Here is a 20639-nt window from a genome sequence, read left to right as displayed (position 1 = left end):
TAGTTCTTTCCAAGAGTATTCAAGACAAAAATAGTTTCACTACAAATAAGAGTTTAGATACTGCCCCCTTCTCCAACTGTAAAATTCTAAAGCCTGCTGCGTCATTGGTGATTGACTGAAAACGAATTATATTACAAATGCTTTGTTTTTTCAGTTATTACAGCATTGAAAATGAAAATAAAATTACAGTGACATAAATCTTGAACTGATGATCTTTCAACAATTAATAATATTATGTGTCAAACATTCAGTTTGATTTTATTTGTACTTTCTAAGACTGTTTAAGACACATATAGTTTTCAGTGAGGCGCCAATGACGCAGTAAGTTTTAGACTTTTACAGTGAGAGAAGGAGGCGAAACCGAAGCTCTTTTTTGTAGTGATTCTTGTTCGTTTCAAGCTTTTTTTGCATATTCAATTTAAGTTTCACTCGCATTCATTTATATTAGCACCTATTGTAAGTGTGTTTGCTATGATTGTTTATTTAATTTTTGTTCGTTTTTGGTTTCATTTATGCTTCTATAGCAAAATATTTTTGCTCGTTTTAAGCTTGAGTTTAATATTCAATTTGAGCTTTACTCATTTTAAGATTTATTTATTCATTTATATTATAACCTGTTTTAGGTCTTTTTGTTATGGTTGTTTATATGATTTATATTCGTTTTGGGTTTCATTTATTCTTTAATAGTAATTTCTGGTCGTTTTGAGTTTGAGTTATTGTAGGTTTCTATTTCTTCCCATCTTAAGTTTAATATGGCCTTCAATTTTCTTTAGAAACCATCTTTTTTGGAAAGTTTTCTTTTTTTTAATTTACTCTAAGTTTTCTTTTTAATTGATCTACTCTGGGCGGTACTAGTCATAAGACTTTTATGTGTTTTTTTTTGTATTTTGTTTCTTTATATATGATAAAATCTCTAAAGAATATAGAAGAGAAGAGTCGGATAGTTGTCGATTTAAGGAATATAAACAATTTTTATAAGTTAAAGCTTAATAATGTACTGAGTTAAAATCGTTTTTTTTTATTACGGGATGGTAAAATCGATTGAAATTTTAGGCAAAAATTAATGATTTTTTGTTAATGTCATTTACATTATTCCTACTGAGAGTGCAGTGATCCTCAAACTTTTTTTTTAAGTTTTGGTTTACCTTTGGTTAAGTTTGAATTAAATGTATTCAAGTGAATTCTATAATCTTTGGAGTAAAAAAACAAGTTTAAGATTTACTTAATTTTTTCTTTTAGATACCAGGTCATCAGTACACCTACAGACATTTTTATGATCATGGAATATGTTTCTGGTGGTGAACTCTTTGACTATATTGTTAAGCACGGAAAACTCAAGGAGCATGAAGCAAGGCGATTCTTTCAGCAGATCATTTCTGGTGTAGATTACTGTCATCGCCATATGGTTGTACATAGAGACCTAAAACCCGAAAACCTTCTGCTTGACTCAAATTTGCACGTCAAAATTGCAGATTTTGGTAATTTTTTCCTTTCTTTGTTACGCTCAATATTATCGTTTTATACATTTGTACAGTCGTAGGTCTGGCTCTAATATCAAAAAGGTGGCAAGGTGTTGCTTAAACTTGAATGGAAAAAAAAGTTTAAAAATAGATTTAATATACATTTCTTTGTATTTTATCTGTGGTGTTAACAATTATATATGATACTATAGTAATGCTTCTTGACTTGGAGATGACTTGGAGACATCTCTTGACATCGTTTCAATTTTCTCATCGTTGTAAGAAAGCAAAAATCATTGAGATTCTTACCTTCGAAGCCAATGGATTTTAAGCCGTGTTGTTTATTGTTCTATCAAATAGACATATATTTTGTTCCTTGAACTTGTTTCGTCCGTAATGTGCATGTTATCCATTTTATGGTAGTTATAAAACACCTGTAATTTCTCATGTTGAAAAAAATGAAAGAGTTCTCGTTTTGAAAAAATGTATCCTTAGAATTACATAAAATTGGATATTTTAATATATTTAATTGTCTGTTAGGATTTGTCTCGAAAGATGAATGATGAAAAATATTTTCACACTCCTTATTGAGGATTTACTGTGATTATAGAGATTTCTTTTTTCCTTGACAGATTCATGGAAAATCATTAAGCCACCATTCTCATGAAATAGTAAAATTCAAGGTTTATTTTTTTTTTACAATTTTATGAGCCCTCTCCGAAGTTTATACTTCCATCCCTTTCATAAAAACCTTACATACCCTGGGGGTATAATTTAAAGCACTTGCCCCCATGTTCTGGGGGGCCGTGTTATTCTGGAGTTTTCGCTATGTGACTTTCAGTCTATTTTAAGCAGAATGGCTATGGAAAATTCATCGCACCCACTTGGGGAAAAGAGGGTTGGTAGGGGGGGACTAGTTGCGGTATTAAAAGTTGTTGACTTAGTCGTTGGTGAAATAGAGGAGAGCCCTTCCTAGAGACCCATTGCCCCTACACTTTAGACCAATTCTCGGAGAACAAGGATCAATATATCCTAGATGTAACCACAGAGGTGCTGCTTATAAAGAAAACCTTGCGACTAAAAAAAAGTGTCGTCTTGCCTCCCTAAAATTCCACACAGGGAAACGAATCAGGCGGAGTTTAGCTATTTATTATTTTTTACGGCCTAAAGTTTCATTTAGGAACGCATAATCAAAGTCTGCAGGTTGTCTTCACAACCTTATCTCACTGGTGATGCGATTTAAGGCGTTTTAAAGGTAATAAGAAGCCTAGGGCGGGTGGATTAATATTTGGAGGACGAATCAGCCAAGTTTATTAGTGCAACTTTTAAGCTTCTGGAGAGTGGGGCACATGCAGCTAAAACTATCTCCTGGATTCGCCTCTGCTCAGAAGTATTCGGGTTTTTTAAAGCGGGGTATAAGGAATACTGCTATTTGCAGACGAAAATATGTCATTGACATAAACCATTGAAATAAAAGCACAGTTTTTACCATATAAACATAATCTCTCTTTTTCTATTAGTTTAACTAACGTGTACACTGAGACGTCAACTGTGTTAACTTCAAACGTTAACAAGTTTGTTGCATGTTTTTTTAGTAGTTCTGCATTGCTCCAGGAATTATCCATAAACTTTCATAGCGAAAACATGAGTAAAATATTTAAGGAAAGAGTTTGAATGGCTAAATATAAAATTTTCACTTGCCCTCGAAATTCTGTTTCTTTTTAACTTAAATTACACTCCTGACTTCTGCTAGAAGCGTGACATATTCGGTTTAATATTTCAAGACAAAGAAAAAGAGAGATTTTTTTTTATAATCCTATGGTAAAAAGTTTGCTTTGGTTTTATTGCCTCACATCTGTGACTTATTTTCGTACGCCAGCCTCGTAATTCCTTATTTCTGAAGAGACACATATCCCCACGTTTTTACAAAAACCTGATTCTTTTTTAAGACCCTGCAGTGTAAAATTACAAGCCATAAACAGAGCCAAAATTAAATTTCACCTGATTGGTTCTCTTGTGCGAAAATATGGGCCAATAAAAAGAACAAAAAGTTTTCGAGTCACAAGATTTTTTACAAGTAGTCTCTCTGTTCACCCGTAAAAGTTATCCAAAGTGTGAATTAGGATAAACAAATTGTGTTTATTTAAGAGAAGGGTTTGAATAGTTACGTTCGCCACAATAGTTAGTTACTTATCCCGAAGTGCTTTCGAAGACACGTTGCCTGATATCGACATCTTGATAATGATATCTAAAACTGGCTTATAATACCAGCTAGTGAAAACTGCGTGAATAACGACTGAAGAAGCAAGTCATTTAAAGAATTAACCACGCTTCCATTGTTATAATCAGTTTTTATATATAAAATAGCGATAATAATTGTGTTTCAACCTTCTACTATTAACTTCTTGACATTATCGATTGCAAAATAAAGAAATTGGACAAAGTCATGAGCCTAATAGTTTGACTTTAGTGCTTAAAATTACTATCCAGAAACTTTCTATTAGCGGGCTAGATTCGCTTTCCGAGTCTAGCCAATTTTCGTTTTCTCGCAAAAAAACAGTCCGACAGCTTTCCGGTAGTTGTCAATATCAAGTGGAAAGCCAAGTTGGCTTCATTGGTCAGCTTACGAATAATGCCCTGAAATAAGACCCTGATTTCGAATATGATTAAATAGTAATTTAGTATGTACGAACTGACTAATACTACCATATGTCAAACCAAGAATTGTTTTCCGAGAAACTTCTCCTTATTATCAAGCTGAGAATGAAATTTTCTCATTTCTTTAACGGAGAGATGTAAAGGTTAAAGATTTTTGAAAAAGAATAAATCAAAGCTATATTCTATATATATATATATATATATATATATATATATATATATATATATATATATATTCTATATTGCTATATTCTATATAAATAGAATAAAATATAAAGCTATATTATATATTGTCAGAGAATGTTCTAGAGAAAAGAACATTCCTTTTCAACGTTGCTTTTAATTTCTCCTTTGTGTCGTGGATACTGTAATAAAACCTCTTTTTCAATATGAAGTAAAAATTTAACCTTATCTTATAAAACAAACATAATATAGTACACTTTCGACAATATAGGAAATCTGATTAGTTTCAATAAATGCATGATGCGCACTGATCAAATATCTAGCCTATGTATGACGAGGAAACCTATTTAGATGCAAATGTCATTAGCCCTCAGTTCTTTGTTTATTCTAAGTATTATAATTGTAGTTATAAAACCTCAAAATGGTATCCCGTTTGTTTCTCATTATTTAGTAGAGGTGATGCATATGAGAGAGGGATGGGGACATTCCTCCTACATTGTGTTTTAACAGCTGGTAAAACATACGAGACTAAAGGGTGCAAATTGCTGCAATTTTACCTCAATTTTCACATGTAATTTTTCTCCACTGCAATTTTAATGTAGTTTTTCTGTTCTGTTTTTTTTTTTTTACATATATATATTTTTTTTTTTACTTTTTACCAATTTCTACTAAATGCCTGTACCTTTTTCGCTACAATGATAAGCAGATGAGGCTAGCCAGACGCTAAAAACACTCCCCCCTCTCTAAAACTGTTTTGGATCGATACGCTTCTCTGATGTAAGCCAGATAATTTTACTTAGACTTGGATTTTGAAAGGGGGGGGGCTAAAATCTGCCTGTTAAGGACTTTTGACGGTTGTAATTCTAATGGTCATTTTTATCTTGATCTGCCCCTTTGTCTTTCACAAAGATCTGCCTTCTTTGTGAAAATTATATTTTGCTTAATTCGGTCAATCCGAATTTATAAAAAAAAAAGCCGGTAGGTTTAAGCATTAGCTTTCAAATGAGCCCTTAAATAGCTCTACGATGTTCCAGTGTTACCAAAATGAGTTAATTTCGTTATCTTCAGTTTGCTAGACGGATGACTGAAAAACACCGGTTAAGGGTTTATTACCGAGGTGATCCTGGTGTCATATTCTATTTCAATCTGCTACTGTTTGCGAGGGTTTCGAATCTTTTTTTGAAATTTTGCGGAAATTTGTTTTCATCAATACTTATTACTTTTATGTTTAACATTTTAAGATAATAACTATCATCCTGAGTCAGTACCAAATGGTAATGCTTTTACATTGGAAAGTTTGTTTAGAACGTATTTCTTTTAATTTTCGGGTATTGTATTCTTAGTACAGTTATGGTTTGCTCTTTACTAGGTTACAGCTACTGTTGTAACTATGATTGGTTAATATTGATAATGTCTCCAACCCGTGCAAAAATGTGATTTTCCTTGTTGTTCGAGTTGTTGTTTTTTTTTAGTTCCGGTTAAGTGTTTTCTGCCGTGGATTATCAATGACGTACTTTCCATTTCAATTTTTGAGGGGATAAAGACATTATAAGAAATCTTCTGGAGATTCTTCTCGTAGCTACTGTTACATGGCTACTTGGGGCCGTAGTTCACTCTTTATTAGGTTAAAATATATCTTATCTGACGTAGTGATACTTAGTCGACCAATAGAGCCACTTAAAAGGTGTACTTCTGATAACTAATGACGTATTTGATACCCTTAGGAAAACCTTTTCTATTTATTTGTTTACAATGCCCATTAACAATGTTTTTTGAAATGTAATTCTTAATGTAGGTTTGTCCAATATGATGTCAGATGGCGAATTCTTACGCACAAGCTGTGGATCTCCAAATTATGCCGCCCCTGAGGTTATATCAGGAAAACTTTATGCCGGCCCGGAGGTGGATGTATGGTCTTGTGGAGTTATACTTTATGCTCTTCTCTGTGGCACCCTTCCATTTGACGATGAGCATGTTCCGACTTTATTTCGTAAAATTAAGTGTTAGTCTCTTTTCCTTTTATAACTGTTCCTTTGTGGAAAACTTTTGCCTGACTTAAATGTTTGGAATTTTTATAGAGAAAATTTAGAACTACTAAATATCCACCTGACATAGGTAAAGAGTGATAGGAGGAATTCCTCTCTCGTTTCAGATTACTTCCTAGCAGCACCATCCAGCCAGGGGAACTTAGGTTTTTGCATAGAAAATTCACTTTTCTTTACGCACCCCCTTATTCCTTGAAAAATTCTTTATCAGTCCCATATGCAGGATTTTGCTGTGTTGGGGGTGGGGGGATAACCGTGAAAAATGTACACAAAATGAGCAAAATATAATAAAATTGTTAAAGGATTGCAATAGACATATTTTCTCTTTGAAGAGTAGACGGACCCAAAGCCGTCCAAACTTATTCCCCCGCCCCTCCTGCGAATGTGCCTGTCGCTGCACTTCTCCTAGGCCTTATTGTGCGTGCACTTATGCTGCTTCGACTTTTAGGATTTTTAGTGATGGTTAAATATTTTTGATTACAAATAGACAGTATCTGCCTGTTGAAGGCTAAAGAATAATATCTAATTGTTCAGTTTCCTTTAAAAAGCACCTTAAAGTTTTGAATGACTGAACAGAACTATACTTTCAAAGTTAAACTTTTTTTTTATTTTTTATATTCTTTTTTCCACCTACAAAGTACGTTAGTATAGATTAAGGGAAGATAGTAATGATGATAATCATATGCATGATCGAATTTTACCTTCAGGTGGCGGAGGTCCATGCACGACCAGTTTTTATGCAACAATTCATTCAGACAGTTAGGGTCCTTTGATAAAGCTTTGGGGCAGGGGATTTGGAAAAGAACTTGTATTCAGCCTTCAGAGCCACTGTGTAAGTCCGTGCTTTATTCAATTTTTCCCGGAGAGAAAGGGGGTGGGTCTGCTGGGTGGTCAAATCACTGTCTTTGGGTTTTAAATCAGAGTGAAATGATTAAATATAAATTACGAATGTACATGAATTGGAGGAATAGAAAAGAAAACAGTCAGCTTGACCTTTTTTAACTTGAAAAAAAGAATGGTCAAAAGTAATGTGATTGCTGGCAAAGTAAGTTCGTTTTATCCACAGAGAGAACCTATCTTTCTCATTTTTCGGAGTGAAAATAAGTCAATAGACTTTCTCTTCATTTTTAATTACAGTTTTTTACTAGATATTTCTTGTACTTTGGCCTAAGAACTGTGAAAGCTGCTAACCTAGGCCCACTTTCACAATTTTGAATCAAGACATGTTGGATTATTTTGGGTGGAGGAGTCAAATGTTTCATAAATATATTCTAAGATCCAGAAAGCGTAGTGAGAAGATTTTTTAACAGTTTGGAGCAATTAAGATTTGGTTATGTATGTTATATCCCGGAATAGGAAGCATGAAATTATGTGATATAGTATTTATTTACTCAGGCAGGAAGAATTCGGTAGATAAGGGGGTTGGGAGAAACCGGTAAAGTCTTTTTTAGGTTGGGAAGGTATTGATAATAGGATGCTAGCCGCTCCTTTTATGACTAAAAAGAGCAAGGTATCAGACATAGTAGTATATGCCCATGTAAAACCGACCGATGGAGATAGTAGTGACTCGGATGAATTTTACTTACAGCTGCAGGAACAAATAGACAGGATCCCAGGTAGAAATATGATACATTTATAAAGAAATCTTAATGCCCGAGCCGGTAGAAATAGGAATAGATGGTATCCTAACCTAGGTAAATTTGGTATGGGAAAAGAACACAGTAATGGCTACAGTCTGCTGCAATTTTTTAGGCATAACAAGCTAGTTGTAGCCAATAAGATATTTTGCTTCTAACATAACCTGTAGTTTAGTATTTTATTCACATGATTAAGACAGCTAACCTTATTGATTATGTCATCGTAACCCGAAGACTGGCAGGATCGATACAAGATGCTAGAGTATATAGTAGGAGCTGCTATTGATGTTAAAAGTAAAGATCGCCATTCAGTAGTGTGTGGAGCTTATTCAAAGCTGAAATTTTGGAAGGGTAACTACCATCTGGAATCTATGATGTTGGTATACTCCAGGATGAGAATTTAAGCGAAACTTTGAGGAACAGTTGAATACTAAACGAAAATAATTTGTGAAGTCGCTGATTGTGTCTTAGGGAAAAAAAAAGTTAGAAATGCAGCTAGGAATATTAGTGAAAATGTTTTATTTTTAATAGAGAGGAGGAAGGGCTTACAAAGAATTATTGTACAATCTATTATTACACAAAGATTGTTTGAACGATAGATCATATGAAAACAAGACGAAGGCAAAGAAAATGGAGAAAGTGTTAGAATGTGAATTAAGGGGATGTGAAGTCGAGACTATGGATAAAATTGCTGAAAACCTTGAAGATGGAGCCAGACGATATAATAATAAAATATTGCATTGGCATGCTAATAAATTGATGAGGAATATTATATTTAACTGGGATTTGTCCCAGTTAAAGATAGGAAATATGCCACAATCAGTGGCAAGGAAAAAGTTAAAGAGAAATAGGCAGAACATTTTGAAAATGTGATAGAATTAAAGAAAACTAGACCTACGTTGCCTGGGCAACGTGAAGTGTTGCGGCAACCTTTGTTCGGCTTCGCCGATGAAAGTGTTGCGAGAGCAGCACTTTGGTTTTGTTTCTTCGCTATCGATTAAATTCTAAAGTTGTCAAAACTATCAAAGCATTCAAAACGGCATATTCAAAGCAGAACACAATCAGTAATCACATGATCAAGTTCTTCAGCGTTGAAAAAACAACAGCAAAAGAATATCGGAAGAAGGGACTAAATTGAGTTTGCAGCCAGTTGAACTTTATCCTTTTCAATCGTAGACATCGTGACCGATGGAAACTTGGAACATTATCTTATATAATCTAGTTGGTATTATAAAGCTATTCGTGACTTTTCAGGATCAAATACCATAGATGTGCACCAATTTGCACAAATTTTTAGCCTCTGATGAACCTCCTCTAGCAACCGATTCTTACTTACAAGTCCCTCTCCCGTGATATACATCCAAGTTCACCGGAAATAAATAATGGGTACACCAACTAGCAAAAGTTGCAAACCCCTTGTCGCTGAAGTCATTGTAGCCTAACAGCCGATTATTACTTACAACTCCCCTACATGTCTTACAATCGGGAACCAAGTTGTTCTTACCATCAATTACACCAGAAACAGATAATAGGTACACCAATCAGCAAAAGTTGCAAACCCCTCATTGCCAAAGATGATTATAAGCTAATAATCGACTGTTGCTTGGAAGTCCCCTACATATCTCACAATTGGTATCGGCCTATTTTTGGTTCAAGTGTGTACCTTACCACCGAAGTTGTCAACCCCTTGAAACTTTCAAACTGGTGTATGTCATGAAGGAATTTTTGTAACAAAAAATGGATGACATATACTTTGATCAGCTCATCAAGGTCTATCGATTGTCATTGAAAAAAAAATTCTATCTGTCTTAGTTCAAAAGTTGACTTTTTTGCCGGAGGCCAACTTTCTAACACCACCACTTAGAAAGGAGCAAAGGATAAGCTCTAATTTCTTTAGCAATGAGAGAACTTTTAAAGTTTAAGAGGTATATCTGATACCATTTCTCTATTGCAATCCCAAGTAGAAAAAAAAAGAATGGTAAAGTCAGCTGAAATCACGAACAGAAATGGCTAGAAACAATAGATGGCAGCACTTTCGGACCCGTGGGAAAATCGCACTTTTTTGTTTCTGTAAATTTTACTATTTATCACTCAAAGAAGATATATTGGCTGTGGGGCCGGGGAACTACCGCATATATTTAACACTTATAGATTTTAGTCCATCTTCAATTTGAAACTGGTGCCTGCCTGCTTGCCTGCTAGAACGGAGCTTTCCACTCGAAAGCAGAAACATGGTTTGATGAAACGAAAGCTTGGCTGCACAACTTCAGAGACTCCTCTCTGACATAGGCTATATAACTCCACTTCACTTCGCACACCATAGGCTCTGGCTCGAGGACAAGCAAAAACCATCCTTTTTGGCCCCAGGCAAGAGTTCTACGGAGCTTTCCAAAATGTAATGTCATATTCATCAATCCGGCCTGAGGTCCACACTTTCCGTAAAAACCGCACAGGTTAGACCCTTACCAGTTTCCAGGAATAAGCTGAGATCGGCGGCATAGGAAAAAAAAAAAAAAAAAACCGGGACAAAACCAAAATGTTGCTCTCGCAACACAAATATAGAGAAAAAAATCAAAAAGTTTGTGATACTTTGAATGTGAAGGAAGGCTTATTTTGTGAGGAAGAATTAATGATACTACTAAAAGGGTTAAAAAATAACAAGTCCCCTGGTATTGATAGTGTGGTAAATGAGTCTCTTAAATATCGTGGTTACGAGGTTAGAGCTAAGTTACTCAAGATTCTGAATATGATTTTTAGGAAAAAAGGAAATTTCCTTTCGATTTTAGGAAAACTGTTAAAACCCCTTTATAAGAAAGGTGATAAGAGTGAGTGTGATAATTATAGAGGCAGTGTCCTGTTTTTTTGTAGGAAACAAATTACTTAGTATGGTGATACTTTTTAGACTTAGTAATGTTGTAGATAAAGTTTTAGGGGAAGAACAGTGTGGTTTTAGGAAGGGTAGAGGATACGTCGATCGAATTTTCACTCTTATATTTGTAATTGAAAAGTGCCTGAGTTATCAGAAGCCGTTAGTCCTCAGTTTTATAAATTATGAGTTAGCGTTGATTCAGCTGATAGAAGAGCTTTGGTGAAGGTCCTATCCTTGTATGCTATACCAGATGAATAGATTAAAATGATTAGTGTTTGTACGAGAATAATAATGCTGCGGTTAAGGTATGAAATGAGGTTAGTTGCCAGTTTCGAATTAAATCAGGATTTCAGAAGAGTTGCGTTCTATCCCCATTTGTATGTATCATTGTAATAGAATTTGTCCTAAGGACGCCAAGGCAATAAGAGAACGCAGGACCAAATGGGGAATTAAAACTCTCCTGGACTTCTATTGTGCGGATGACTTAAGCATCCTAAATAAAAATGTTAGCAAAATGAATGAACTTATAACAAAGACTAGGAATAAGTGAAGGTGAAAAAGTGATGTTGAGTAACGAGAAGATCGATAAAGTGGACAGCTTCACTTACCTAGGTAGTATGATTAGTAAAGACGATGGTTGTGGCTAAGACATTAAAAGTAGAATAGCCAAGTCCGGGGTGGTTTTTTACAATTGGATTTTTTTTTCAAGAACAGGGAGATAAGTTTGCAAATTAAGACTAGAATATTGGAAGCTACAGTGATGACTGTGGTCAATTATGGTTCTTAAGCATGGGCGCCCGGAAAATGGAGTAGGATTGGCTAGATGTTTTCTAGAGAAATCGCCCACGGATTGGTTTGGGTACCCAACTGACTGACCGTATGTCAAGCAGTATACTGTTCGAAAAATGTGGTTCACTTCCGTTTTCTAGGGCTATAGTAAGAGAAAGTTGAGATAGCTCTGGCATGTTCTGCGTATGTGACAGATTGCCAAAGATTATCCTTGTTGGCCAACCGCCAGGAGCCAAAGGATAAGTAGGTCGCCCTTGAATGGAGTGGTAGGATAACATAAGGAAAGATTTAAACGAAATGGAAACTTCCTGGGAGGGTGTTAACAGGGAGTCTTTGAATAGATTGCGATGGAAGAAGAGCGTGCGTAGCTGTATAGCCTCAGGCGGCTTGGTGCTGCTTTGAGTTGTTTGTAGTATTAGTTGTAGTAGTACTACAAATCTTTTAAAATACGGTCATTTTTCAAGTAACATATCATAGTAAATGACATTTATGTTGTTAATAGCATTTTTCAGCTAGTCCATATGGTCTCTTCATTTATTAAAATAACTCGTAGCTACGAAGCTTTCCTATAGCTTTTTATATTTTTCCCCAGTCTCATCTTCCATGGTAGTTTTTTCCTCTAGAGTATCATTCTTTTACCCTGATTTAAATTTTTTGCCAGGTTTGAAATCTGACCTGACAAAGAACTATGGCCCAGTGGACAGCTTCTTTTTTTCTGTCTATAGGTTAAACTCTTATAGTTGGTGTCTTAGCAATAAACTAGTGGATTTTTCTAGCCGGTGTTTTTCCGATTCCTGATTACTTGAATAAAAGTACTGTGAACCTTCTTTGCCATATGCTCCAAGTGGACCCTATGAAGAGAGCCACACTCGATGATATCAAGAAGCACGATTGGTTCCAGAAGGACCTACCGGCGTATCTCTTCCCTTCTCCAGTCGAACAAGATACATCTGTCATCGATACAGTCGCTGTGCAAGAAGTTTGTGATGTAAGCCTATTATATTATATGCATTATATATACATAAGCCTATATTATATACATAAGCCTATTATATTTTTATGCATTGATGATGCCAAGAAGAATGTATATTAATTCTGGTTCCACTTGTAATTATCTGATGATAAAGTTTTCATTTGAAAGACACTATACAATTTGAAAAGTAATGTTTCTCGGGTAAAATTATGAATTACTAGAAGTCAAAATCTGTGTGTCAATACAAGAAGAATAAAGGTGTAAATCGAGACTTATTAAAATTAAATAAAAACAAGCTGAATCTATAAAATGAAGTATATTATATAACCAGAGTATTTAATAAAAGCAAAAACTAATATTTATCTAGCAATTGAAGTACTATTATTGAAAATTGAAAAATGAAGCGTTTACAATAAAATAAGTGACATACAATTCTATTTATATCTTTTAGTTTTATAATTAATCAGCGTTAAAATAAACTTTTACGACCTTCTCTCCGTGGAGGTTGCATTATTGTGTTACGAGCAGTAGGAGCTGAGTTCTGGGTCTCTGGGCTAGGCCATATATACATGCTGGGGTATTCCCAATAATTTTATCGGGGGGAGAGGAGGGATAAATTGCTGAAAAATAAAGTAATGCAGGTCAAAAATAAATGAGTTTAGATTGATCAATTCCGCGATATAACCTAGCCTTAAGCTTATAGTGGATTGAATTTTGTTTGCCTTCTCTGGCACAAATCTATTAAATGGTTCTTGAGTTCAGGCAGCAATTGGCTCTAACTTGGGCAAGGACAGTAAAGAATATTTTAAATTTTGCCAAATCACTTGTTTACTTTTAGTGGCAATTTTTTTTCTCTTTTTTTTGCTGGTGCTAGAAGGCTACTGGAAGATAGTAAAGATATTATAGATGGTTTGTTATACCCGCCTGCTTATTATAAATCTGTATTAATATCAGCAGAATAAATTGGCAGATTATGCGAGAAGAGCATTTTATGACACCATTTCCAGATCAAAGAAGCCTATAAAGTATTAATGGCTCACAGTTGAAATGACCATCACTGAGAACGCTTAATTGGAGGTTTAAAGTCTTTCGTGATGGTTGCAGTGGCAGCTGCAACCTTGCAAAGAGTTAACCATAATTTGTACTAAAGCAGAATTTTTAAAGCGCTTTCTTAAGGAGGCGGTGTAATGAAAACAATTTCCCCAATAGAAAAATAATCATTGTGCTCATCATGGTTGCAAACCGGTATAAAGCAAACTGTGATCAGTTAAAAAAAAGGTGAAAAATGCTTTTTTTATGGAACTCTTGTGAGAAAAGCTTCCCAATTGATTTTTATTTGAAAATGAAAACAGCTATCTGGATTCCAGTTAAAAATATTCTACGGCGAAAAAAAAAATCTTCGACCTTTTTGAAAAGGATTCTGAAGGGTCTCGAAAATGGCGGCTAATGTTCGATTGTTCTTTTAGGCATCGTAGCAGATGCAACGCTGCCCTGTGTGACCGAACCTTATTATCTACTTGGGTATGAGGCTAAGTGGCTGCATAAAAATGTCTTTCAGTAGTTATTCAGGAGGGATTATTATCGGTTCGTAAGGGACTGATGTATTCTAGTCTGCTAACTTATTTGGATGCCTGGTCTGGTGCGAGTTGAACCCATATTGAGTGCCAAATGGGGATTAAATAGAGCTAGAAGTCTGGATAAGACGTATTCAGACCGATCCTATTCAGCAATGATTTTATGTGAATACTGATAAAGATAAGCAGGTTTTCAGCTCCCTGAGCCCTTTACATAATCCATCCTTGTCTTAGCGCTCTTTCCTGCTGAAGAGTCACTATTGATTTGTTTAAATACCATCAAAATTATCTCATACTGTTACCTGATACTGGTTAGCTTTTTCTGATGTCTGGCACCGAAAAAGACATTAATAGTGGAACAAGGAGGTAGCATCAAAATGCGCATTGTATTAAAAACATACTTATTTTATTATTCGAATTGTTTATATTGAAACTTAAAATATTTTTTCTCCTAATTTATTAGTTCATTGCAGGCGAGTTGGATAGGTGCTGGCTGTCTACAATTTCGTGAAAACATGACTGAATCTCGTAGTCACCCTTTATTTTTTTCGTTTTTATTCCTCCGTAGCTTTAAAGTTATTCTTACAATGTTTACATGATTAAGTAAGGTTTCTTTTATCTGTAATATCACTGCGTGGCATTTTTTTTATATTTCCTTAAAATTAAATTACTAAATCAAGAAAATTAACTCTTGGTTCCATTAAAAGAAAAATAACAAATTAACGCTCAGAGTAAAGGGCTGGTCTTCATAAGTGAGGGTAACCCCTTTCATTTGTGACAGAAACAAACAACCGCATTCACGTAAAAAAAAAAACAAGAGGGAGAAATCTCAATAAAAAAAAATGGTTTCGTTCTGTTCATTGTTTTTTAAGTTTAATTTTATTTTTTAATTTTAATTTTTAGTTTTATAGATCAATTTGATGTTTTCTCTTTTTATTGGTTACGTCTTATGTTATTTTTATTGTTAGCAATGGAGCACCTAGTTTTATACAGGCGAAATATCTGTCGTATTTGTCTTCTCTTGTTTTCTGTCTAGTGGCATAGGCCTGTATTTAGGATTTTTTTTTTCTTTAGATTTTCCCCTTTTTGTATTATCGTGGCTGGCCAGTTTGGCTTTAGATCTTCTGTTTAAAAAAAGGAACAGGACATACATTTTTGAAAGTAAGTTTTTTTTTCAAATCAGAGGCAACGCTATAGCGTTGGCTCGTTGAATTAAAATTAAGTAGTTTCAGGCATCAAGCCATGGCTAATTGTAGGAAGAACCTTAGAAGAATTATTTTTTCAAAACAATAAAAATTGGAATTAAAGTCAAGTAGTTGTGGGCATCAAGCCATGGCTAATTGCAGAAAAAGCCAAGACAGATAGTCCGAGTGAGTGAGAGGCAAATCTGGCATACGCTCTTTTTAGGATCGTATAAAAATGATGTAATTTCATTTGTTGATCGATAAGTATTTCTATCATCCGTCCATACGTTATTCCTAGGGCAGAATTAAGGTAGCTAGTCATGAAACTAAGGGATGAAAGACTGGACTTACTTATTATTTTTTTTTCCAGGGGCACCTCATATGGAAGGGGTCGTCACATAAACTTTGGAAGAGGCTCATTTGATTGGAAATCGGAAATTCTAGTGCCCTTTTTAAGAGTCAAAAGCAACCCTTTTTTCCCACAAGCATCCGATAAAAACTTTGGGCTGGCACTTTTTTAAACATAGTTCAACGATCATATAACAAAAACCCTCAGTGCCCCCGGTGCAGGCGTTATAGGTTGTACCCTGGGGGCATATATGGTTCTTATGGAAGGGATGCTCGTATAAACTTCAGAGAGGGCTCATTTGATTGGAAATTGAAAGTTCTAGTTCGGTTCTGAGAGTCAAAAGAGATTGGAGGGCAACTTTCCCCCCACCCGCGCCCCCTTTTCTCCAAATACATCCGATAAATTTTTTTAGATAAACATTTTGTTATAAATAGTTCAAAGTTAAGGTAACAAAAACTCAGGTGTCGAAACCGCCCCAGGGACTGGGGGCAGGCGTTGTAAGTTATGTCCTGGGAGCATGTATGGTTCTTATGAAAGAAATGCTCTAATAAACTTCAGAGAAGGCTCATTTGATTGGAAATTGAAAGCTCTAGTTCAGATTTTAAAAGCTTAAAATTTTTTATAGTCATTTTGTTAAAAAAAAGGTCAGATAAGAAAATTATAGTGTCGATACAGCCCCCCCAGGGCCTGGGGATAGGCGTTCTAAGTTATGTCTTGGGGGCATATGTGGTTCTTATGGAAGGAATGCTCGTATAAACTCCATAGAAGGCTCATTTAATTGGAAATTAAAAGTTCTAATTACTTTTTAAGAGTCAAAAGAGTCCCTCACGCACTTTGCCCCCCAAACCCATCCGTTGCAAATTGTGAGATAGCCGTTTTTTTTAAAAGGTTCAAAAATTCGATAAGAAAAACTCTGGTGTCGACATAACCCCAAAAGGGATGTCGAAAGGGATGCTCATATAAACTTTAGAGAGGCTCATTTGACTAGAAATTGAAAGTTCTAGTTTAGTTTTGAAGAGTCAAAAGAGCTCGGAGGGTAACTAGCCCTCCCCCACGCCCCCTTTTCCCCAAATGTATCTATTACGAATTTTGAGATAACCATATTGTTAAAAATAATTAAAAGGTTAGATAACAAAAACTCCGGTGTCGACACAACTCCCCAGGTCCCGAGGGCAAGCGTAGTTAGTTATGCCCTGTGGGCATATATGTTTCTTATGGAAAGGATGCTTGTATAAACTTCAAGTACCCCCCCGCCCTGAAACAAACACAGACTTTTCCCCAAATGCATCAAATTAAAATTTTGTGATAGCCACTTTGTTTGAAACAGTCCAACGACAAGATAACAAAAACTTCGGTGTCAACATACCCCCCCCCCTCCCAGAGCCAGGGGAAGGGTTGTCACTTATGCCGCGGGGGCATATACATTTTTTATGGAAGAGGTGGTCGTATTAACTTTCGAGGGGCACAAATGCTTAGAAATTGAAAGTTCTAGTTCGCCTTTTAAGAGTCAAAAGTGATCCGATGGCGACTAGCCCCCTTACCTCCCAACCTTCTGTTCTCTAAATGTGTCCTACCAAATTTTTTTATATAACCTTTAGTTCAAAATAGACCAAAGACAATATTAAAAAAGCTCCAGGGATAAAAGAGCCCCCCCCCCTCAGAATCCGTGGGCAAATGTTGTAAAGTGTGCCCGGGGGGCATGTAAGGTTATACGTAAGGGGTGGTCGTATTAACTTCGGAGATGGTTCGTTTGATTGGAAATTGAAAATTCTTCTTACCTTTTTAAGAGTCATCAAAAGTAATTGGAGGTTTTTTCCTCCCCCCCCCACGCCTTTTTCCCCAAATATAGCAGATTAAAATTTTGAGATAGCCATTTTTTCTAAGTAGCCCAAAATTTAAATTACTATAAATTAGGGGTTGAGAAATCCTCCATAGCACCCGGGAAAAGAGTTGTAACTTATGTAAGTTGTAATTTCTTAACAATTGGAAGTGACTAAAAAAGTAACAAGACCCCCCCCCCCTCGTGCCTTTTTTCTCCAAATCAAAATTTCCAAATCAAATCCAAAAATCAAAATTTTGAAATTGCCATTTTGTTCAAAATATTCCAAAATTGAAATTAATATAACTTAGGGGTTGAGAAGTCTTCCCTAGCCCACAGGGCAAGGATTGTAACTTATGTAAGTTGCCCAACCTACTGCGTCATTGAAGCTTTACTGAAAACGAATTATATTACAAATATTTTCTTCTGTACTTATTACAACATTTAAAATAAACATTAAAATTAAATTTTGAACTGATGAGCTTTCAGCAATTAATATCATTATAAATCGAATATTTAATTTAATTTTATTAGTTCTATTCAAGACTATTCAAGACAAATATAGCTTCACTACAAACAAGAGTTTGGATACTGCCCCCTTCCTAACTGTAAAAGTCTAAAGCCTACTACGTCATTGGTGCTTCACTGAAAACGAAATATGGTACCAATTTTTTTCCCAGTTATTGCAGCATTGAAAATAAAAATAAGGTTATAATGAAGTAAAATCTTGAACTGATGGTCTTTCAACAATTTATAGTATTATGTATCAAACATTCAGTTTTGATTTTATTTGTACTTTTCAAGACAGTTAAAGCGCCAATGACGCGGTAGGCTTTAGACTTTTAATGTGAAAGAAGGAGGTAAAACCCAAACTTTTCTTTGTAGATTTTTGTTTTTTTCAAGCTGAATTTACATGTTCAATTTGAGTTTCACACGTTTTAAGATTTATTCACTCATTTATATTAGTAACTATTGTTTGTTTGTTTGCTATGATTGTTTATTTAATTTCTGTTCGTTTTGGGTTTTATTTATGCCTCAATAGCAAAATATTCTTTGTTTGTTTTAAGCTTGATTTGCATATTCAACTTAAGATTTGCTCGTTTTGTTATTTATTTATTCGTTTATAATAATAACTGTAGTATGTTTTTTTCTATGATTGTCTTTTTAATTTTCTTCGTTTCGGGTTCATTTATTCTTTAATAGTAATTTCTGGTTGTTTTGAGTTTTGAGTTATTGTAGGTTTCTATTTCTTCTGATCTTATGTTTCATGTTTTATTTAAGCTTGTGTTTCATTTAAGTTTTTTTTTTGGAAAGTTTTTTTTTAATTAATAGAAGTAAAAAGGGAAACTATTAAGTAAAATGAATCTAAATAGAAGGTGCTGTTTTCCTTCTCAACCCCTACTCGTAACACCCTAGTGGTCGAAAAAATAATAGAAGTACTCTAATTGTTTTAACGAAGATGAAAAATTAGCTAGGTTTTGTTTTTTAATAGGTGCGCCGAATATTCGAACTTTTTCGTTTGGTACCTTTGGGGCAAATTTATCGCAAAGACACAGGGAAATTTTTTTTGTGCTATTTTGTCTTGTTTGTAAATCTGAGGAAAAAGTAAATTTTTTTTATAGTTCCTTTTTGATAATCCTTTTTGATTGACTCTTTTTTTCTCTATATACATTGTGACCGTTTTCTCTATAAACGTAAAAGCGTTTTAACGGTATTAAAGGATGGATGGACATGATTTATGGCTTAGGGAAACCTGAAACCACGGGAACCTTGTGCGATGCATGATATTTTTATTGATTAATTTTGACTTCGAGCCATTTTTGCTATACAATATGGCACTGCTGTTAAGATAAAATCTATCAAATGTGAATTGTTTTATTTAAGAAAAAGAGACTTAGTTATGAATGACAAAGAAATTTAATATTTTTTTAAAGCTGAAATAGGATTTCAAATTTTCTTAATTACAGAAATTTGGTGTGCGTGAACAAGAAGTCCATAGTGCTCTCCTGAGTGGTGATCCGCACGAGCAGTTGGCTATTGCTTATCATTTAGTTATCGATAACAAAAGGATTGCTGATGAGGCAGCTAAGGCTCAAATTAAGGATTTTTACGTAGCTGGTAGTCCCCCACCAGTTGGGCCAAGTATACCGTATTCTCCTGATACTAGTTCATCATCACCAACATCCAGGCCGCATCCTGAACGTATTGCACGTAAGTTATAAGTCACCTACATTTAAATCCGTATTCAATTTGATCCACTCACTTTGGTGTTTTATTGCTAATTTCAAATAATTTTGAAGTGACGGATTATAATTAAGCGAAAGATAGGCATTTAATGCCTCAGGTGTTTATGCTCTAGGATATATTTGCCTGACCCATAAAATGAGGGCCTCTTCTTACATATTTTACAATGCGGTGGTTCGCAATCTATGTTATGCGATGAGCATAAAATTAAATCATAATAATCAATTGGGACTAGGGGCAAATTTTCCTTATTTTTACCACTTACCTTGCCAGCTATCGCTTTGTTTCTTTACATTCCACCATTTTTGTCAATTCTATTCTGCCGTCCCAAGGGTCCACCTCCTTTTAGCAGCTTTCCATCAACTATGAGAGACGGTTTGAAAGGTTCTGGTCCATAACTCGTCACTGATGCACCGGACTTAATTGCTCCATCTGCCAGCTTGTTGCCTATGATCCAGAATTTCATGTGGCCCCTATCCGTATAATACGGATACCATTGAATGCTAGTCTGTTTAAGGTTGTGTATAGCTCTTCAATTCACTTTTTTGTCTGTACTATTAAATTTCTCCAGTCTTTAGCCACCTTAGACGTTTCTGTCTCAGACGTTTCGGCCTGGGAGATCCTTCCAAACTCCAAGAACTGATAACCTACAATCTCTTCATTTACATTGGGGGGCTATAGTGTATCATTAGTCCTTTCCTGGATTTTTCATGGGTTCAAGAACCGTCTCTATAGCATATTATTGTGTCACTTTGATTGAGCAGTCCGATTTCGTGCTCCATTTTTATTCCTTGTTTTAAGGCAATTAAAACTTTCCTTCCTTGTTGGCTTTATCATTGGGATAATATTATCCTT

At 35.0% G+C, this 20639-nt stretch overlaps 1 protein-coding gene across 1 annotated transcript in view; it reads left to right on the top strand.

The window, feature by feature from the left end:
• Positions 1-20639, top strand: part of LOC136026438 (5'-AMP-activated protein kinase catalytic subunit alpha-2-like) — a 47442-nt gene that overhangs the window by 17557 nt on the left and 9246 nt on the right. The window contains exons 4-7 of the mRNA XM_065703033.1: positions 1240-1478; positions 6097-6303; positions 12418-12629; positions 19508-19751. Of these exons, the coding sequence (XP_065559105.1) occupies positions 1240-1478; positions 6097-6303; positions 12418-12629; positions 19508-19751 (902 nt within the window). The remainder of the gene's footprint in view (positions 1-1239; positions 1479-6096; positions 6304-12417; positions 12630-19507; positions 19752-20639) is intronic.

Source organism: Artemia franciscana, chromosome 4, assembly GCF_032884065.1.
Source record: "Artemia franciscana chromosome 4, ASM3288406v1, whole genome shotgun sequence".
Taxonomy (NCBI): domain Eukaryota; kingdom Metazoa; phylum Arthropoda; class Branchiopoda; order Anostraca; family Artemiidae; genus Artemia; species Artemia franciscana.
This window is presented reverse-complemented; position numbering and strand designations above follow the sequence as displayed.